At 42.6% G+C, this 20,334-nt stretch overlaps 1 protein-coding gene across 8 annotated transcripts; it reads right to left on the bottom strand.

The window, feature by feature from the left end:
* Positions 1–6,051: 6,051 nt before the first annotated feature.
* LOC138956633 (uncharacterized) lies at positions 6,052–20,319 on the bottom strand. 8 transcript variants are annotated; one of them, XR_011452732.1, is made up of 6 exons: positions 20,163–20,319; positions 13,739–13,862; positions 11,427–11,529; positions 9,620–9,720; positions 9,090–9,227; positions 6,052–6,920 (listed from the first exon to the last, which is right to left on the bottom strand). XR_011452732.1 is itself a non-coding variant. In XM_070327944.1 (6 exons), exons 3-5 carry the CDS (start codon positions 11,451–11,453, stop codon positions 9,131–9,133), a joined length of 300 nt encoding a protein of 99 aa, XP_070184045.1. In that variant the 5' UTR covers positions 11,454–11,529; positions 13,739–13,862; positions 20,163–20,319; the 3' UTR covers positions 6,052–6,920; positions 9,090–9,130. The 8 variants fall into 8 exon arrangements, 6 of the variants coding, with proteins under 6 accessions (XP_070184045.1, XP_070184044.1, XP_070184040.1 ...); XR_011452733.1 differs by having other exon boundaries at positions 9,620–9,713; XM_070327944.1 differs by having other exon boundaries at positions 9,090–9,302.
* Between the last annotated feature and the right edge of the window lie 15 nt (positions 20,320–20,334).

Here is a 20,334-nt window from a genome sequence, read left to right as displayed (position 1 = left end):
TCACCTTTTAATATGCAATTATTTGAATGAAAGTGATGTGTTTGTGAGAAAGGGCAAACAAGTCTGTGACGTGTTGTTTTATCCTGTGCGAGTGTAAGATAACAAACAGTATTTGACATCCATGTTTAAATTGAGATTGCATACACACAGAAGGGACATAAAACAATAAAGAAGGGGATATTAAAGCATTAGAAGTAGACGAATGGTGACATAATAAGGCCAACAAAAAAAAAATTGTCTGTTTCTGGTAACATGGCTAAAAAAAAATAGGGTAGGTAGGTAGGGATTTTTTTTCTTTTTTTTTTTCTTCCCCAAATGTAGACCAATAAAACTAACTTTAAAAATCGCGCAAAGAGACTGGATTCACTATACATAGAGACAAGACACTCAACACATTTACAAATCTGTGACAAAGAGTATGACATGTTTTTCGTTTACCTGGTCTGATATTTCCATGATGAAACAGAAAAGAAGACTTGAGACATCTTACATCTTGAGCTTGGACAAATGGGAAATTTTTTTGAGTTTGGAAAAAAAAAGTTTAGGGTCGGCGCCGAAATTTAGGGTCGGTCGGGTGACCAGAAACAGACAATTTTTTTTTTTTTGCCTAACGATTAAGTTGTTTCTCAATGATATTAAAGCACCACAATCTAACACACACACACACATAACGTTGCAGCAAAAAACGTATCAAATGGCTTATTGCACGGTCATTGTAAGTGTCAAAATTCGTCAAACAATTTGCTAATGTTGCTTACCTCTACTTGCTACGTTTTGAGTCTAACAGCCGATATTGCAAATTATCAGCATTAGCAACCATCAGCTTCAGCAAATAATCTGACTCGAAAAATCATCTGTCTCAGCAAATAACTCGCATGCCTCAACCCATGATCTGCTTAAACAAACAATATGCCTCAGAAAATAATCTTCCATGCCAGGCAAACAGGCTGCATCAACAAAGAAAGGGAAAACATCATCCGAAGATGCATGAAGTCATAAAAAATATGGTACAGTCACCCGTACAAGCTGAAGGGTATTTCCCTGGATAGCCTCGTCCATGGGGCTACAGGGGTGACCGAACACATCAACAACAAAGACGTCCTGTATGAAAAGAGACATGATACATGCATTAGGATGGGCTTCAACTTGTCAAATGAATGAGTCAGGGCGGATAGGCTGGTGTCAGACATGCTTGACATTTGGTGAAATAGTGACCGTTGGTAGCTGTTTGTTTTTCTGTTTTCTTTGTTGTCATAGTGGGTACAAATAAGTTATAGGAGGGAGGGAATTGAAAGAAATGGAATTGACGGGCGCAGTGGCGTAGTGGTAAGACATCGGCTTACTAATCGGAAGGTCGGGATTTCGATTCCCGGTCGATGCCGCCAGGTGGGTCACATTTGATCAGGATGGGGATTTTTCCGATCTTCCAGGTCAACGTATGTGCAGACCTGCTAGTGGCTAGCCCCCCTTCGTGTGGCACAAGCACAAGACCAAGTGCGCACGGTATGAAAAGATCCTGTAATCCATGTCAGAGTTTGGTGGGTTATAGAAACACGAAAATACGTTCCTCCGAAAGCGGCGCCATTATGCGGCTGCATGAATGGTGGAGCAAAAACGGTCATACACGTAAAAATCCACTCGTGCTAAAAGTGACATGAGTGAACGTGGGAGTTTCAGTACATGAACGATCGAAGAAGAAGAAAAAGAAAGAAATGGAATTGATGTTTGTTTGTTTTTTTTGATTGACTTATCTTTTGTATTGACTCTAAACGGCGCTGACCGACCGAACCTCCTCCTCTATTATTGAGAAAATCAGAAGAAGATAAATTAATGATTGCATGCCGCTGTACATGTTACCTATGCAATTATGGATTAAAGCTGCCAAGAGCAACACATAGTATAGACAGTTACACGTGAATTTCTTTTGCCAAGAGCAACACTAATATCGAGAATTACACATGAATTTCCTTGTGGTTGCTCTCGTCCACAATGACTCGAGCTAAAATCCATTTTTACGGGACAACCATATCAATAAACTTGCTATAGAAAGAAATACTTTCACGAATTCGAACCTCGACTACACACCATACACGCAAACCATCTAACCTACAAGCGACTGATGAGCAGTCGAGTGAAAACCGGGCTGTATAGGAAAGTGAGTGTCACCACTGAAAGAGAGCAACCAAGTCAGTCAGGTATAATGGTCACTGACGTTTAAGGCGTCCGCCTCGAAAGTAAGTGCCGGGGTTCGACCCCGGCCGAGTCTGAATACCAAGGACTTTAAAAGTGGTAATCGTACAACTGTCCCGTCGTGGTGCCTGGCTTTATGGGAAAACAGTGTTAGGGCTGAGTTGGCTCGGTGCCGCCTACTGAAGTTACTGTGACCGGGTGGGGATACTGACTGAAGTATGTCTGTGTTGCTACCCCAATCCTAAAGTGTGGCGCACTTTAACTGTCACTTATTAAATGTAGCCCCGTCATACCTATATGGCCCGCTGACCTGCCCCCAGGCTTAAATGCAATTAACTGGTTTGCAGCGGTTGCCATCCGGTAACTACGCCGGGTTGCCACATAATAATTACCTTTGCAATACTGCCGGAGCGGGGCGGTCTGAATGCTATTGCAATGGCTGTGCTCGACTAGAGTCAGATAAATAATTTATCGTCAACGAGGCAACCAAAGGACCAAGAAGAAGAAGATCATCCCTTGACCACCTTGATCTCCAAGCCTGAGGACCTATGGCAAAGACTCAACGTAAGCCAGTAAGTTGCATGTGCATGCCGACTCAAAAATTGACATAATTGCGGGTAGTTGAAGACAACCCGGAACGATACGTGGCCCCGCGCTCATGCTGTTGTATTTCGTTCGTTCGGGTGTTTTTTTTCTTCTTATTTTTGTGTGTTTGTGTTATCAGTCATTCACACGGTCAGTTGTATTAAGGAGGCCACGAAAACGATCAGTCCTGCATCACGGCCGGTCAGTGATTACTGACTGTGGTCGCAGACACATAACTTGACTTAACTACGCGCGGATACCCAGCGTGCACGAATAAATGAAGAAGAACTTGATAAATTATGATCATGAATGAATTACACGTAGAGCCGGCACACGTAATACAACTTCAATGTTGATGGATAACTGGTGGTCACAGTGAATACGGTAAACGGACTGTGTGGGAAGCGGTGTCCAGCAGTGATACCGGTGTCACGCCGGAACTGAAAACTCTACTGAACAATCCATCTCATTGCGTATGCACCAATCTTGGACTTAAACAATGCGACCCTTTGACCGAACGAACAGTATGGGTTAGGGTTAGGGTTAGGGTTAGGGTTAGGCCCGTAAGGGTTAGGGTTAGGGTTAGGCGGTTAGGTTGTTCACGACCTGATAAATCAGTCTCCCCGATGTCAAGAAGTTAACGCATTGACCACATTGAGAGGGACTGTTCAGGCAGTTGTTCGTGACCGGCACCATAGTTTTCGGTGTAACTTTGTTAAGAGTAATTATATATTTTCAATGTACATGCGAGTGTGAGACGCGAATGCGTTTGTGTGCGCTCAGAACTTAATTGACGGTTCCGGTAAGATCTGGGCACCCTACTGAAAGTTAGTATAAATATCCTTTATTATTATAATAAAATCAAGTTGTTAAGTTATTATAGTTTTTAATCGATGCTGATGTGCAACATTTTATTCTGCATGTCAGTCACTGGCCGCATACGTCTACTATTGTCATACCATGCAATACACATTACACGCGCTCCTATTGACAAAGTGAAACGCGCTCTTGACTTCTGAACGTCTTCCTCAGTAGCATCACAGACGCGCTCTTATTGACAGGCGCGCATATATATAGTGTGGACAATTATACACGAGCGCTTATCGTTTACATAGCCTATTGTGATATATGCATGGCCACTATGATCATCGAATCACCGACCACTCAACACTGACTTGTTTCTACCACCCGGACAACACAAACTCCGTTGAGAAGGATTATCATAACACAAGTTATCTAAGCTTCAAGCAGGCTACTCCAGTCGACACCGACTACATAGTGGAAGGTCCCGCTTGGGGGATTACACACCGTGCGACGGGAGCGATCAACTGATTACTCATTACATGAATTATTTTGAAGGGTTGAAGTCAGTCATTCCTTTTCTATTCAGATTATGGCCATGGGCCGCAAGGAGACAATGAGGTCATCATAGTTTCAGTAGACCGATTGCACATGAATGTCACAACGTGACATTCTTTCAGTCAGTCATAATAAACACAATTCACTACGTCAGTCAGTGTTTCATTCGTTCGAGCTTAAAACTACATCATTTGTGTTTAGATACATCTACAACAACAACAACAAACGCGGCATGCTGGGCCGTATGTGTGTGTCTGTTAAGTTTTGCTACAACGGTCTAAATAATCAGACCTGTGATGCAGGAACTTTTTCGTAGGCATCCATAGAATGGTCTGCATGATGCGATGCTGACACACGTCGACGAGCACTGGCAGGCACAAAGACAAGAATCTTAAAAATAAAATAATACATTGTAGCCTACGTTGACTCTGGATAGACTAGAAAGTCATACCCGCACTGCTGCCGATCGGACTCGAACTGCACAGTAGTCAAGGCCGCTAACAACAAACCGGCTGTGCAATGCGGGATGCTTCAACAAACCACACACATGGCTGTATAAAGAGCGGGTTTAGCATTTTACATGATCTCTTATTTGAAGAGAGTATCTTGATCATCATCTTCACTGCACGTATCGTTATACAGCCTTCCATATCGAATAAGAAGCAAAAGCTTGGTGGAAATAGTTGACTGTGTTCTGGGGTAAAAACTAAAAATCCAAAGAGTGTATTATTACTGAACTGAGGAAATGTGGATTGGATGTGGGTGAATGACCATCTCAGTGGCAGGGGAATGGGAGTGTGCATGTGTGTTTGGTGTGTGTGCTTTTAATTTTCCTTGTGTGTGTATATATATATATGTGAGTGGGCACAATTACGTGAAATTAGTTTACTTATATCCGTCCATGCATATTATTATTATTATTATTTTGTTCTTGCCGCAATTATGATATTGTATATATACATTTGATGTACATGCGCGAAATGCATATTTAACTCTGTGACGTTGCGCTTTACAAGCATTATTCAGTAATCCGAGGTTGTTTTTTTGTTTTCTTCAGTATGCAAACAAAAGCAAGCCGTAAGCAAACATTACAGGTAGCCTTCTATTATAGCGCATATGTGCCAGGATTATGGGATCATCATTCGAAACTTCCGACTTTGTGTAGCTGATCTTTCACCCTTCACACCACGTGTCATGGAGTGAGTTATGTGTGATCTCTGCCATCGTGTGAGCGTTTGTGTTTGGTTGGATTGCTGCACTTTGAACATTCATTAATTTATTATCTTGAGGAAGTTGTGGTATCCACCGAGTCAGTCAAATTAACATAGAATGTGTGTGTCGTGCTGTGTGAAATAGGCGGGATTCAGGAAGTTATACGGAATAGTCAATTTCATCATTAGTGAGACCGTATCCAAAGATAAATCAGACCAGTGATTAGGAAGAGAGAGAGAGAGAGAGAGAGAGAGAGAGAGAGAGAGAGAGAGAGAGAGAGAGAGAGAGAGAGAGAGAGAGAGAGAGAGAGAGAGAGAGAGAGAGAGAGAGAGAGAGAGAGAGAGATCACAATGATGAAGATTGTATAAGTTTGAAATTGAATGAGGCACGCGTGAGTTTGTGTGTGTATACGAGTGTTTGTGTCCGTTTTTCTATATATGTGTGGTGCGAATTGTATGTGTTCGAGATTTGCAAGAGGCCATGTCTGTGTGTGTAACTATGGGTGTGTACGTGTATAAGAGAGACATAGAGAGGGAAAGAGAGCGAGCGAGAGAGGGGAAACAGATTTGTCCTTTGCTGGGGGCAGTGCTGAACTTCTACTTAATTTAAATGTTGTGACCCAAGTACATAACTTTCTTCCTTTTTGAAACTGAATCGGCATCGCCCTCATTGGGCCATATTTCTTCCAAAACACACCACACACACTTCTGTTTTTTAACTCTTCTTTTATTTGTGTCCAAAATGCAGAAAGAGAAACACTACATTTACAGAGAAAGCACTGTACACAAAGAAAAGATCATATTTAAACCAAAAAAACACGCACAAAAAAAGAAGGAACCTCTCTAAAGAACTCGCGAGTGATCCGGTATGAAAGTGGACAGCTTCGATCATGGAAATACAGACACTTAATATAACCTTTACCGGATGTCGCATTTAGCTACACACTGCCGATGTAACAGTTCTCTCACGACCCATACAAAATAATACATCTCACATAGGCGTCGCCATACTGTTTCTACCGAAGATACAGGTCTCTCACGACCCATGCACGTCACAGAAGCTTTCAGTGTCTATCCCTCTGCTACCCATACACTAGCAGAAGCTTTCAGTGTCTATCCCTCTGCTACCCATACACTAGCAGAAGCTTTCAGTGTCTATCCCTCTGCTACCCATACACTAGCAGAAGCTTGACTTTTTAAATTGTATGGGTCCTGTATAACACAGGAAGCACAGTAACGGTTAGTTTTAACTTACATATAATATACAAGTAACTAATTACGTAATTAGTATGATTTCGAAGAATACCTAACAATAGTAACATTTCCTTGGAGTAGTTTGACTAGTTCAAGAGATCTAAACAACGAAGTGACTGTGGTAAGATGAACAAAGTTCAAGAGATATCAGTGTTTTATTGTGTCTCTGGGTTGTGGATGACCCAGAAAGTCCGGCAAAGGTTATAGAGTAAGTGTGGCATTGCAGGGCAGACTTCTTCTTCTTCTTGGCATTCGCAGGCAGGGCAGACAAAACGGTTCATCTGTGCCACCATCTTCCAGCTGTGGCCATGGAGAAACAGCCTGTAAACACACAACATACAGGCACAATGTTAGACACTCACAATGAACAAACTGATTTCATAAATTGAAGGGGAAAAAACCATGTTGATACTCCGCTTCTTCTTCAGTAGAGCCATCAAAATCAATTGGGTGATTATTCTGAGGCTATTTAGTGGGATATATATGCTCCTACCTATACCAAAATACCAAACAAAATCCTAATCGCGGAAGTTAATGTGACTGAAGGATAGAAGCACCGGACAATGGCTGTCCTTCCCCTGCTCGCAGCTACATCCTATGTAACGATGTGAGATTGGCCCCTCTGTCACCATACCCCCTCAATATAGTTCAGACTGAAATGTTTCCCGGTAAAATTAAAGAAGTGAACTTATTTAAGGACAAAAGACATGTCAGTTTCTTGCATGTGATTGTGAAGAAACTTGGTGGTGAAATTGAATAGATTTCACCCAAATATTTTATTGCTTCAAAAACGCGTACCAAGTGGTTACATCCCTTGAATGAAAAGGGAAACATTTTAGAATGAATCACATTTCTAAGTTTAAACTAAAAAAAATTGGTTGGACAAATTTGACCCCATGAATGTTAGGTACATACGTTCGCTCGTCAGTACTATTGAAGGGTGTTTTCATGTTCAGTGTGAAGTTAATACAAGCTCAACGAGCCTCCTAATCGGGAGGTCGTGAGTTTGAATCCCGGTTGCTGCCGCCTGGTGGGTTAAGAGTGGAGATTTTTCTGATCTCCCAGGTCAACTTACGTGCAGACCTGCTTAGTGACTTAACCCCCTTCGTGTGTACACGCAAGCACAAGACCAAATGCGCACGGAAAAGATCCTGTAATCCATGTCAGAGTTCGGTGGATTATGGAAACACGAAAATACCCAGCATGCCTACTCAACGAAAGCGGAGTGAGCTGACTATGGTCTCAGAGTATAGTGTGGGGAACCCAAATGGGCAAAACAAGCTCACACGTAACCAGAAAAATTGTGGAACGCGGAAGAAGAAGAAGGTCACCGGTGACCGATGACTTTAAGTGTTCAGTATGTGAGTGTTTGCTGCATCATCTATACCAGAAAACTAGTGTTTGGCCTGTTATTCTTCTTCTGTGTTCATGGGCTGAAACTCCCACATACACTCGTGTTTTTGCATGAGTGGATTTTTACAAGTATGACACCCCCCCCCCCCCCCCCCCCCCCCCCACTATTTAGGCAGCCATACGCCACTTTCTGAGGAAGCATGTTGGGAATTTTCGTGTTTTTATAACCCACCTAACTCTGACATCGATTACAGGATCTTTTTCGTGCGCACTTGGTCTTGTGCTTGCGTGTACACACAAAAGGGGACAAGGCACTAGCTGGTCTGCACATAAGTTGACCTTGGAGATTGGAAAAATCTCCACCTTAACCCACCAGGCGTGGCCGGGATTCGAACCCACTACCTTTGGCTTTGGAGGCCGGCGTCTTACCACCAAGCCATTGTGCTTGTCAGCGTGTTATAAAGTTCCTTCCGAGAAATGTTTTCACGCCGCCATTTTGCCTTTTGGAATTTCTTTTCTTTCTGTATCTCATTCTTCTACTTTTGCTATGTCGTATTCGGAGTCCGAGAACAGTGTTGCTGGTACTGATTGCTCAGATAAAGCTCTGAGCTTGCTTGCTGAGCTTGCAATTGGCCATGATTATGAAGAAGAAGGGGATTGTTCTGGTCTTAAAATCTGAGATGGAGGAGATAAGGTCAAATGAATGACATTTTTCTCTTGAGGTCTACATTCAAACTCAATGTCTATTATAATGCAAAGGCAAAGACACTTTTCGCAAGTCACCCTTTGAAACTCAGCCTCAGTTGATAAACTACTGAGAATGCCAGGTTTTCATTGCTAAGATTAATGCTGAAAATGGCCATTCACTGATGCAGTTATCGAGTTCTTTCATGGTAGTACCTGTAAATAATAATTCTTTTTCTTAGCAATCTATGCATACCATTGGAAATCCTTGGACCAAGAAACATTTATCGGACAGAGGGACAGACAGATATACAGTGAAGAAAGTGATGAGGGGACACCCTCAGGGCTAAGCTGTACTTAATAAAAATAGGTGTCCCTTTGTCCTAGGTGAAACATACAGTAGAATGCAATTACTGGAGTGGCAAAGAAAGAGAATAAATGATGAAAACTCACCGCCAGGTCCAGGGATCCCACATGAATGTGCAGGGATTTCTTCATGTACTGGTTGGCCAGTTGCTGAACGTCTGCCGACCATGTCGCACCGAATGTCTGCCGGCCATGTCGCACTGAACGTCTGCCGGCCATGTCGCACTGAACGTCTGCCAGCCATGTCGCACTGACCGTCTGCCGGCCATGTCGCACTGAACGTCTGCCGGCCATGTCGCACTGAAAGCAAATTAAAACAAATGTAACTGAAAGCAAATAAAAACAAACATTTTGTAACTTTATTTTAGCCATACAACATTGTTAATACGAAGCCAATAAATGAATAATCCAGGCATTATTTTGTGTTTCTCAAATATTGAGCATACAAATTATAAGGAATGATTTTTTGAAATAATATTAATTCCCATCACTTCACGGGACACTACATGAAGACATTATTTTGGTGAACATTACAATTGTTTAAAAATCGTCATTAAACACTCAAGTCAGGCTGAAGGTTTACTGAAACTTGTTGTTGTTAACCACCACCGACTGACCTGGTCATGACGGTCTGTCTGTCGGGGTGGATCTCAAACAGCCCCTTGCAGATGTCACGTTTGAACCCCATGTCCAACATCCTGTCAGTCTCGTCTAGAATCTGAAAATAAGAAACATGATCCAGTCAACCCAGCACCGTCACTGTTACATGATCCAGTCAATCCAGTACTGCAGGGGCTCACATCCACGCCGGACATCCACGGATATTTTTTCCAAATATCCTAAACATTTTTCATGCAGGAGGACATATGTCCTATTGTTTTTTTTCACAAAGTGGTCATCGTCCGATTATGCTTTCATTTGATCCGGACATTGTCAATACTTTCCAATTTACAGTAGTTTGATTTGCTATTGTATCGATGTTTTGCGAATCGATGTGTCTTTCAGCAGACAAAACTTGGGGAGACCTTATGTGCTTTTTATAGAGAAGAGCTTTCAAGTGTCGCAACTCTGAATGTTCCAAGCCCGTTGACAGTTACTTGCATCCCTTCGTGGAAAAAAGCAACATGCCGCCAAAACAAAAATTGGTGCTAGAAAAAGGCCAGAAGCACCGAGAAATATAATCACACCTGAGAACCAAGACATGCTCATGCGTGTGTACCTCGAGGGGCCAAAGGGTGACATTTAAAATAAAACAGTGAAGCTTGTAGAAATGTGAGCATCCACCAGAAAGCGAATGTGATGGCAAGAGAAAGAAACAATCACAGTGAGTTGTTGTCATTAGCTCAGTGACAGAATAACACGTTTTTATAACTTTGATTTGTTGTTACCCTTTTGCCAATGAAAATTATTTTATTTGTTCTGTTACCTTTGTGACAAGAAACTTGTCCTTCTGTTATTTTGACGTCATTTTTGATGTTTCATTAACACGACCTTGCGACACCAAGCCTCATCAATTTGTTTTCCATGAGACATTGGTAACATTGTATCAACATGACACCTGTCACAACAAGCCATGTAACATTGTATCAACATGACACCTGTCACAACAAGCCATGCAACATTGCATCAACATGACACCTGTCACAACAAGCCATGCAACATTGTATCAACATGACACCTGTCACAACAAGCCATGTAACATTGTATCAACATGACACCTGTCACAACAAGCCACGCAACATTGTATCAACATGACACCTGTCACAACAAGCCATGCAACATTGTATCAACATGACACCTGTCACAACAAGCCATGTAACATTGTATCAACATGACACCTGTCACAACAAGCCATGTAACATTGTATCAACATGACACCTGTCACAACAAGCCATGCAACATTGTATCAACATGACACCTGTCACAACAAGCCATGCAACATTGTATCAACATGACACCTGTCACAACAAGCCATGCAACATTGTATCAACATGACACCTGTCACAACAAGCCATGTAACATTGTATCAACATGACACCTGTCACAACAAGCCATGTAACATTGTATCAACATGACACCTGTCACAACAAGCCATGTAACATTGTATCAACATGACACCTGTCACAACAAGCCATGTAACATTGTATCAACATGACACCTGTCACAACAAGCCATGTAACATTGTATCAACATGACACCTGTCACAACAAGCCATACTCTCACTCTTTCTTGTACAGACCATGGATTCTTTATAAAGAATTGTTTTCCACTCTTTATTTTATTCCCCGGTCAAACCAATTAGCAATCGGTACATCTGACCGAGCACCCATATCTTTATCGGTATATATGCAAATCTTAATCGGTAAAATACCAGAAATTACGGGTAAATGCGATCCCTGGGGGAAGAAAAATGTGTTATCTCACCAGTCCTTTGTAGGGTTTTGCAACCATCTGACTGCTTCTTGACTCCCAGCTTGCTGAACTGACTTGTTGATCTTGTCTGCTTCCCACTTCATGTCAACAGACTCTGAAAAAAAACCCAGAGTGAAGTGACCATCAAGATCAAGATAAACTATTCTTAACATAACACATGTATGTGGCAGAAACGAGAACAAAGTTTAAAAAAAAAGAAAAAAGAATGCACTAAAGAATTAATGTACAACATGTATACAAATAAGAGGAAACAGGACAACGATTGGCGTGAGAAGAAGAAAGGAACAATTAATCAAGAGAGAGAGAGAGAGAGAGAGAGAGAGAGAGAGAGAGAGAGAGAGAGAGAGAGAGAGAGAGAGAGAGAGAGAGAGAGAGAGAGAGAGAGAGAGAGAGAAAGGCGGTACAACTGGGGCATATCAACTCCAACTAGAACTAACAGGAGACAGACAGACGTGCACCAACTGACAGTGACACTATACCGTGGTCTAAAGTAACACTGGCTAGCTAATCTAGACACAGCCATCGTTGAACGCTGAAGAAGAACTGGCTAGCTGTTGACTTCAAAATCCTTGATAAACAAACCTCTGCTTTCTGTTGGGGTTGTCAATAGCCAACTTGCAAAATACCCTGTTTGGGTAGCTTTCCGGTGCGAGAGATATGCAAGATTCACTTCCCTGCAGGCATATTTTTGCTCAAGAGTTACCGTTCCTTCCATAGATCAGTGCGCTATCATGGCGACTAAATGGCAGAATAAGTTTTCATGCGTTACAATTACCAAAGTTGCAGAATTACCTATAAAAAAAAAGAAGATTGTATGCACACAGCGCCGGTACAGGATTTTGTTCCGTGGGTTCACCGTCAAAAAAAGGTCTTGCATTTTTCTCACTGATTTTGATGAGCACTGTGAATTGCATCATTGTTATGTAACACATGGTAACTGTCACAGTGGATTTGCCCAGAAGGTAGTCGATTACATAATCAGTGAGACAATATCAATAAACAGTCATCAAGAGTTAAAAAACCCAGTTAAATTGAATTGATAAAATTGAGCACAGGAAGCTGAAAAACCTTTACATTGTATTGATAAAATTTTCAAGAGCACAGGAAGTTAAGAATTCAGATGTTGAATATTAGAAAGTAGAAGCCCGAATGTGTTGTTGACTTTCATTTTTGCTCATATTGAGAATTGTAATGCGAAGGTTCAGCAAAGCGGTCTTTATTATATTGTCATACAGGGTGACCCCCCCCCCCCCTCCTCCCCCCCCCCCCCCATAAAAAAAAAATGCTAATGACTTCTACATTGGTTAACCGAACCACTTCATATTTTCGGGACATAAACTTTTGCCAATGCATGACCGTTCCACAAAGTGACAGTTTCATATTTCAAAAGGTCTGACTTTTGTGCAAATTTAAAATAAGTTGCCAAATTCAGGGATCGACTCAACAGTACGAGGTTTAAAATTGAGCAGAAGCTAAACAAACCCAATTTAAGCTCTCCAGATTGTTATCTTTGGAGTAATTTGAATGACATATTATACCATAATCAACATTCGATAATCAGTGACTTGAATACAGCAATTAATCACAGGATCAGGGTATTTCCAATGGATGATTTTGTTTTTGTCATTGATGAATTTTGCGCAACATTGCGCAAATGTAACTTTACAATGAAGGGATTAATTTTTCCAGTCATTTGAGTTTAGCAAATATTTTCATACTTGTTGTGGATGAACTTCAGTTCGTCCACGACCATTCTACAAAGTTTCGAGTCGTAGGTAAAATGGTCCGACATTTACTGTTTCTCCAAAACGTGTTCCAAATTACACCTCCAAACTTCTCATTTGCACGAAAGCTTTCCTGTCTAGGGATTGCCCTTAACCTAGCTATAACTTTTTTCTTCAGGTCACTGATGATCTACAGGGTGGAGGGAGTGTTTGTGTATACTCAGACATTCAGATAATCCAAAAGGTAAAAGTCTGGAAGGTTTAAATTAGGTAAGAATTGCTACCGTTCAATGTAAAATTCTGTTCTGTTGAGTCGATTGCCGAATTTGGCAACTTGTCTTAATTAGCACAAAAGTCAGAACATTTAAAGTAAAAAAATTGCCACTTTGTGGAAGGGTCATGCATAGGATAGAGTTTATGTCATCCAAATTCACAGTGATTCAGTCAACAGATGTAGAAGTTATTAGCATTTTTGAGGGTTGCATTTTTGGGGGGTCACTGTACCACTACCAGGGCAAGTCTACACAACCAACACCCTCCCAGTTACAGCCAAAAAAAGACAATAAATGTTTAACTCACAGGTTCAAAGGGCTGCACCATGTCATCCTGGATCACATACTTTTCCCCAAACTCTTTCTTCTTCAGGTACAGTAAAGTCGTGGGCAGGACAAGGGCGCACGCATAGTGGAATGGCCATTTTGTCCTGAGAAAACCAGAAAACTCAATGAAATAATGTACGCATGGTCGTATGCTGTCATGGGATCACGCAGTGTTATGCCCATTATGTCATGAAAACCCCCAGAAAAACTGAATGTAATATTGCAATCCATTTTGCAGGTGGTCAATCTCTTTCCAGATTTGTTCTTGGTCATTGCTGACACCAAATGGGTGAATCTCCATTTGGACTCACCAAGTGAATGGACGTAAAGCTTAATGTTACTACCACTAATGCATTGATCTTTATCACTATTGACTGAAAGGTCCACAACATCTTCTTCGTTCATAGGCTTAGACTCCCACGTTCACTCATGTTTTAGCAACACGAGTGGATTTTTATGTGTATGACCGTTTTCACCCAGCCGTACTGGCGGCATATGCCGATTTCGGGGGCAGGCATGCTGGGTATTTTCGTGTTTCTTTAACCCACTGTACTCTGACATGGTTTACAGGATCTTTTCTGTGCGCACTTGGTCTAATGCTTGCGTATAAACACGAAGGGGGTTAAGTCACTAGCAGGTCTGCATACAAGTTGACCTGGGAGATCAGAAAAATCCCCACTCTTAACTCACCGGGCGGCAGCGGCCAGGATTCGAACTCACGACCTCCCGATTAGGAGGCCGACGTCTTACCACCATGCGACTGCGCTTGTCTGGTTTGTTTGTTTGCTTAACGCCCAGCTGACCACGAAGGGCCATATCAGGGCGGTGCTGCTTTGACATTTAACGTGCGCCACACACAAGACAGAAGTCGCAACACAGGCTTCTCTCACCCAGTCACATTATTCTGACACCGGACCAACCAGTCCCAGCACTAACCCCATAATGCCAGACGCCAGGCGGAGCACCCACTAGATTGCCAATTTTAAAGTCTTAGGTATGACCCGGCCGGGGTTCGAACCCACGACCTCCCGATCACGGGGCGGACGCCTTACCACTAGGCCAACCGTGCCGGTCGCTTGTCTGGTCCACAATATCAAATGCTACTGAAGTTTTGAGAAGTTGATGTCAGTTGTCACATTGAGCACTTCAGCAGCTGCTATTCTGCTTGAATGAAACAGAGAGCACCGTCTCGGTCATAGGCCACTAGGCAGGGGAAATGAAACAAGTCACCTAAGGTGAAATCACTACATTTAGTGAAGCTGTCAAACTCGCAAAATGAAAGTAAACGCACTGCATTATCTTTAACCAAGACCGCATAGCATCGTCAGTCCCCTTTCTTTCTTTATTTGGTGTTTAACGTCGTTTTCAACCACGAAGGTTATATCGCGACGGGGAAAGGGGGGAGATGGGATAGAGCCACTTGTCAATTGTTTCTTGTTCACAAAAGCACTAATCAAAAATTTGCTCCAGGGGCTTGCAACGTAGTACAATATATTACCTTACTGGGAGAATGCAAGTTTCCAGTACAAAGGACTTAACATTTCTTACATACTGCTTGACTAAAATCTGTACAAAAATTGACTATATTCTATACAAGAAACACTTAACAAGGGTAAAAGGAGAAACAGAATCCGTTAGTCGCCTCTTACGACATGCTGGGGAGCATCGGGTAAATTCTTCCCCCTAACCCGCGGGGGGTGTCAGTCCCCTGCTTGGGGAAAAGGCAGCAAAATTGACGAGTATAGTGCAGTAGTGGTTGCGCTACACCAGATAGCACGCTTTTCTGTACCTCTATTCTTTATCACTTTCTGGGCTTGTTTTTAATCCTGGTTTGTTTGGTGTTACCATAGGATAAGGGGGGGGGGGGGGGGGGGTTGGGGTGGGGTATCTCTGCAGAGTCCCTGGACATCTTCAACAAGCCCAGGATCTCCACCCTAATCCCCCCCCCCCCCAACCCCTTCTACATCCTCCCTCTCCTTCCCATTCACTTCAAAGTAGGGCTTATCCAACTTGACTAGAAGTCTGAAATTAAGTGTGGTGGCCCCCCCACCCTACTCCATCTTTCCACCTTCCTTACTCTCTCTTCCCATCAGCCATGTAATATCAATTAGGCATTTTTCTTTCTTACTATCCTGATTTTAAGTTCAGACTCTCTTCTTTCCTTACTCTCATATATGTATACATATATCCCTCCTACATCCACTTCCCACCCCTATGTCTTCTCTTCTTCCCTAGGCCAAGTGTCACAGTGGGGGTCGCACAACTTGAAACATTTGCAGGTCCACGCTTGGCTCTCTACGTATCTACTTTCTTTTATTTTGTGAGCACTTGGGGGAGAGGGACAGAGTCCTCATAATCATATTTACCCATTGGACTTAGCATCGAGAACAGACTTACTCTGACCGAAAGCAAACAAGGAACAGTCATACTAATCGGCAGAATTTTCAACCTGTTGGAACTTTTTGAAGGGGCTGATAAACTTATGAAAGAAGGACAAGAAGATAGGCAATAATCATAGGGAAAGAATATCCCCAATATCGGGGCCTATGGGAGTGTCCAAGCCACCGACCAGCATTGATCCCCACTCGGGCATATCGCCAGTTGATACTGACAGTGAACGGAATGACCCGTTAGTAGAGATCGAGTTGTTCTGCTGATGCGGCTTAAACTTATCCTATAATCATGACTATTAACTGTATTACTATTAGTGATTATGCTGATTTTAGTTCGTATTTTTGCCGCCCTCCGTTTCTCTGCCTTTTTGTGCATTTCACATTTTTTGCATCTCTCTCTTTTCATTAATTTTTTTATTTTTTTTATACATGTTTTTTTTTATATTTTGAAGATAATTGTATGAGTTTCAGACAATTAGGGCGTTTATACACATGTGATTGTGATATTATGGGGAGATTTTCAAATCAACGCTCATTGCTTACACCGACTTTCGTAGCTTAGCAAAAATACGGGCCTGGAAAGGTCTGCCTGATAGGTATACTGTGAGAGGGTGGTGCAAGCACCATCAGTAAATTCTTTCAAAGGCTGACTTGATACACCTGAGGGGGGAGATCTAAACTTGGCAAAAAAATTATTTCAACAAATTTCAAACCCAAATTAAACCATTAATCCCCGTGTCATTTTATAGACACTTTATATGCCAGAAAAGGCCGTTCACTTAACCTTCAGGATCACCATTTGGATTCAATATTTCTTTCACAGGGATCACGTGACCGCCGCTCAAGTAAGGGTACCCTCAAAATCGACCAGACAAAAACGGAAGAGCCGAATGAAAAATCGACAAAAAATCACAATAGGCAAAACTTTGCAACTTTGACATGTATACGAGAAGAAAGTCAAACCAATTATCTACCCTGAACAGATTGTTTTGTTTTGCTACCTTGCGTATTTTGCGTGCTATGCTATTCCTACTGATGCAGGTGTCGATCGCAAGAGCGGTCAAAAACGTGACTTTTTCCATCATTTTTTAGGGGTATCATGACAAAAAAGTCTGCACTTTAGCAATGATTTGGTGGATTGCTTTGACACTTTCAGAATATTTTACCAACATACTAGAGATACTTCGAGCGAAATGATGGATTGTTACAGATGTTTGTTAAAATGTTATGAAGTTTTTAATCTCGTCATAGGATTGTTTCCATGGGTCCAAAAAATGTATGACTTTGCATGTCTTTAGAAAAATGATTGATACACACACTGCTAAAGTTTTATGTGCGTGTAAGCACTGACGCAAATTTGCTGGACCAGTAAACACGCTACATATTTAAGTGATGATTCTGGTGCCACAGCGATGCCCAGCCAAGCGTGACCGTAGCATGTTTTAAGAGGCACGCAGCGATAACAGCTGTAAGCGCGAAACAGCGTGAACGTTCCATTTTTTCCTCATGTGTTTGCATGACTAGCAAATTAACGCCAGCAGCTACACGCAAATGAAACTTAGACAGAATCTGTATCAATCATTTATCTGTAGATATGCAAAGTCATGAATTTTTTGGACACAAGTGAACAATCCTATGACAAGTTTAACAACATTTTCCGAAACATTGCGTCACATCTGGATAAATAACCGTAACGATCCAAACTTTCTAAAAGTATCTCTAGTATGTTGGTAACATATTCTGAAAGTTTCAAAGCAATCCACCAAGTCAATTAGTCATTGCTAAAATGTAGCGCTTTTTGACATGATACCCATAAAAATTGAAGTAAAACGTTCCGTTTTTGACCGCTCTTGCGATCGAAACCTGCATCAGTAGGAATAGCATAGCAAGCGAAATAAGCAAGGTAGCAAAACAAAACAATCTGTTCAGGGTAGATAATTGGTTTGACTTTCTTCTCGTATGTCAAAGTTGTAAAGTTTTGCCTATTGTGATTTTTTGTCGATTTTTCATTCGGCTCTTCCGTTTTTGTCTGGTCGATTTTGAGGGTACCCTTACTTGAGCGGCGGTCACGTGATCCCTGTAAAAGAAATATTTAATCCAAAAGGTGATCCTGAAGGTTAAGTGAACAGCCTTCTCTGGCATATACAGTTTTAATTAAATGACACAGGAATTAATGGTTTAATTTGGGTTTGAAATTTGTTGCAATAATCTTTTGGCCAACTTTATTACGGTGGGGAGGGGGTGGGGCTGGAGAGGGGATGAATCTAGTGGGGAGGGGAGGGGGGGGGGGAACAGACAGGGAATGGGTTTTGACAGGTGGTGCCTATGGGCTCGCACCTTGGAGCCAGGCCTCGACGATGGTTCTGAAGGCCTGGGGGGGGGGGGGGGGGGGGGGGGGAGTCTGCGCTGACAGCATCTTGGGGGATGTTATTCCAGAGGCGGATCACAGACTGAAAGAACGACGTTCTGTGCGGGACTGTGGGACCTGGAGTCTGATCTGGTGGTGTGCCCCCTGGTGTTGATCTTGGGACCGGTGTCAGTGTGCCTTCCCTTGGGACTGCCTCGACCAGTCCACTCATGATTTTGTACATCATGGTTGCCTTGGTCGCGGTGCGCCGTTGTATGAGGGGGGCCAGCTTGAGCCTGGAGACGAGTTCCGTTGCACTACTGGTGGGTTTGAAGTCGTGCAGGATCCTCCTTGCGGAACGACGCTGCGTCATCTCCAGGCTGTCGGACAGGCCCTTCTGACGTGGGTCCCAGACTGGTGAAGCATACACCAAGACCGATCCCACCAGTCCCTTGTAACAAGTGGCCTGAACAGGATGGGGGCAGCCCCTGAGGTTTCGGTAAACAAAGGCACTGGTTTTGTTTGCCTTAGCTGAGGTTACCTGGATGTGCACAAAGTCGACCCCCCCCCCCCCCCTAAGTGGCACAGTGGTAAGACGTCGGCCTCCTAATCGGGACAGTGATGGCGCTAGTATTTTTCAAACCGGTACGCAAACTTTTATGATGCAAAAAGTCAAGAAAAAACCTGTACGCTGGTCATTGGAACCAGTAAGAGTCCAACTCGGAGTACTGGTTTTGTTGTTTTACCAGCACAAAAAAACCTGGTAGTTCTAAAAATCAACCGGTAGGTCATACCGGCAGCCAATTTTGTTCCGGTATTTTCTCATTTCAACCGGTAAAATACCGGTTAACGCCAATACTGTCGGGAGGTCTTGAGTTCGAATCCCGGTCGCTGCCGCCTGGTGGGTTAAGAGTGGAGATTTTTTCGATCTCCCAGGTCAACTTATGTGCAGACCTGCTAGTGACTTAACCCCCTTCGTGTGTACACGCAAGCACAAGACCAAGTGCGCACGGAAAAGATCCTGTAATCCATGTCAGAGTTCGGTGGGTTATAGAAACACGAAAATACCTAGCATGCCTCCCCCGAAATCGGCGTATGCTGCCTGAATGGCGGGGTAAAAACGGTCATACACGTACAAATCCACTCGTGCTAAAACCATGAGTGAACGTGGGAGTCTAAGCCCATGAACGACGAAGAAGAAGAAGACCCCCCCCCCCCCCCAGACCCACCACAACCCCCCCCCCCCCTCCCCTCACTCAATCGCCCATGCTTGCTAATGCTTGAAGTTGAACTTTAGTGCATTGATTAAATTCACTCATGAGTCATAGCTCAGAATTCACTAGTTAGAGCCTCCAATTTTGCAGAACCTGCCCAATGTGAGCTTAACAAGTCATTTTCGAAATCTTTGAAGTTACGGAATGAACAGAATGAACTGTAAATATACTTAAAAAAAACAAACTATCAACTATCAAGCATGGTTTTCCCATCAACAAACAAAAAGCGGCGGCCATCTTTGATGCACATTTTCAAGGACGACGAGTCTTTTTCCTCGATTACTAATGACCAAATTATTTATGTATGCTTAATCACGAAGCACAATTAGTCAATCATTCCACGAAAAATAGAATAATCTAAACTCTAAATGATCGAATGACATTTCTTACCATTCTGATTCGATTCTTTCCAGCGGCACATGGAACAGAGATCTGTAGCAACCACACAGACCGGAAGCTGCTGAAAGGGACTACATGATTGGCTCAAATTCAGTGCCCTGTCTCCACTTCCTTCCTATTTTGTAAAGTACCTTTTGATTGAGACTAAGTTTCATCCAACTTT

The sequence above is a fragment of the Littorina saxatilis genome, unplaced genomic scaffold, assembly GCF_037325665.1.
Source record: "Littorina saxatilis isolate snail1 unplaced genomic scaffold, US_GU_Lsax_2.0 scaffold_1241, whole genome shotgun sequence".
In the NCBI taxonomy this organism is placed as follows: domain Eukaryota; kingdom Metazoa; phylum Mollusca; class Gastropoda; order Littorinimorpha; family Littorinidae; genus Littorina; species Littorina saxatilis.
This window is presented reverse-complemented; position numbering and strand designations above follow the sequence as displayed.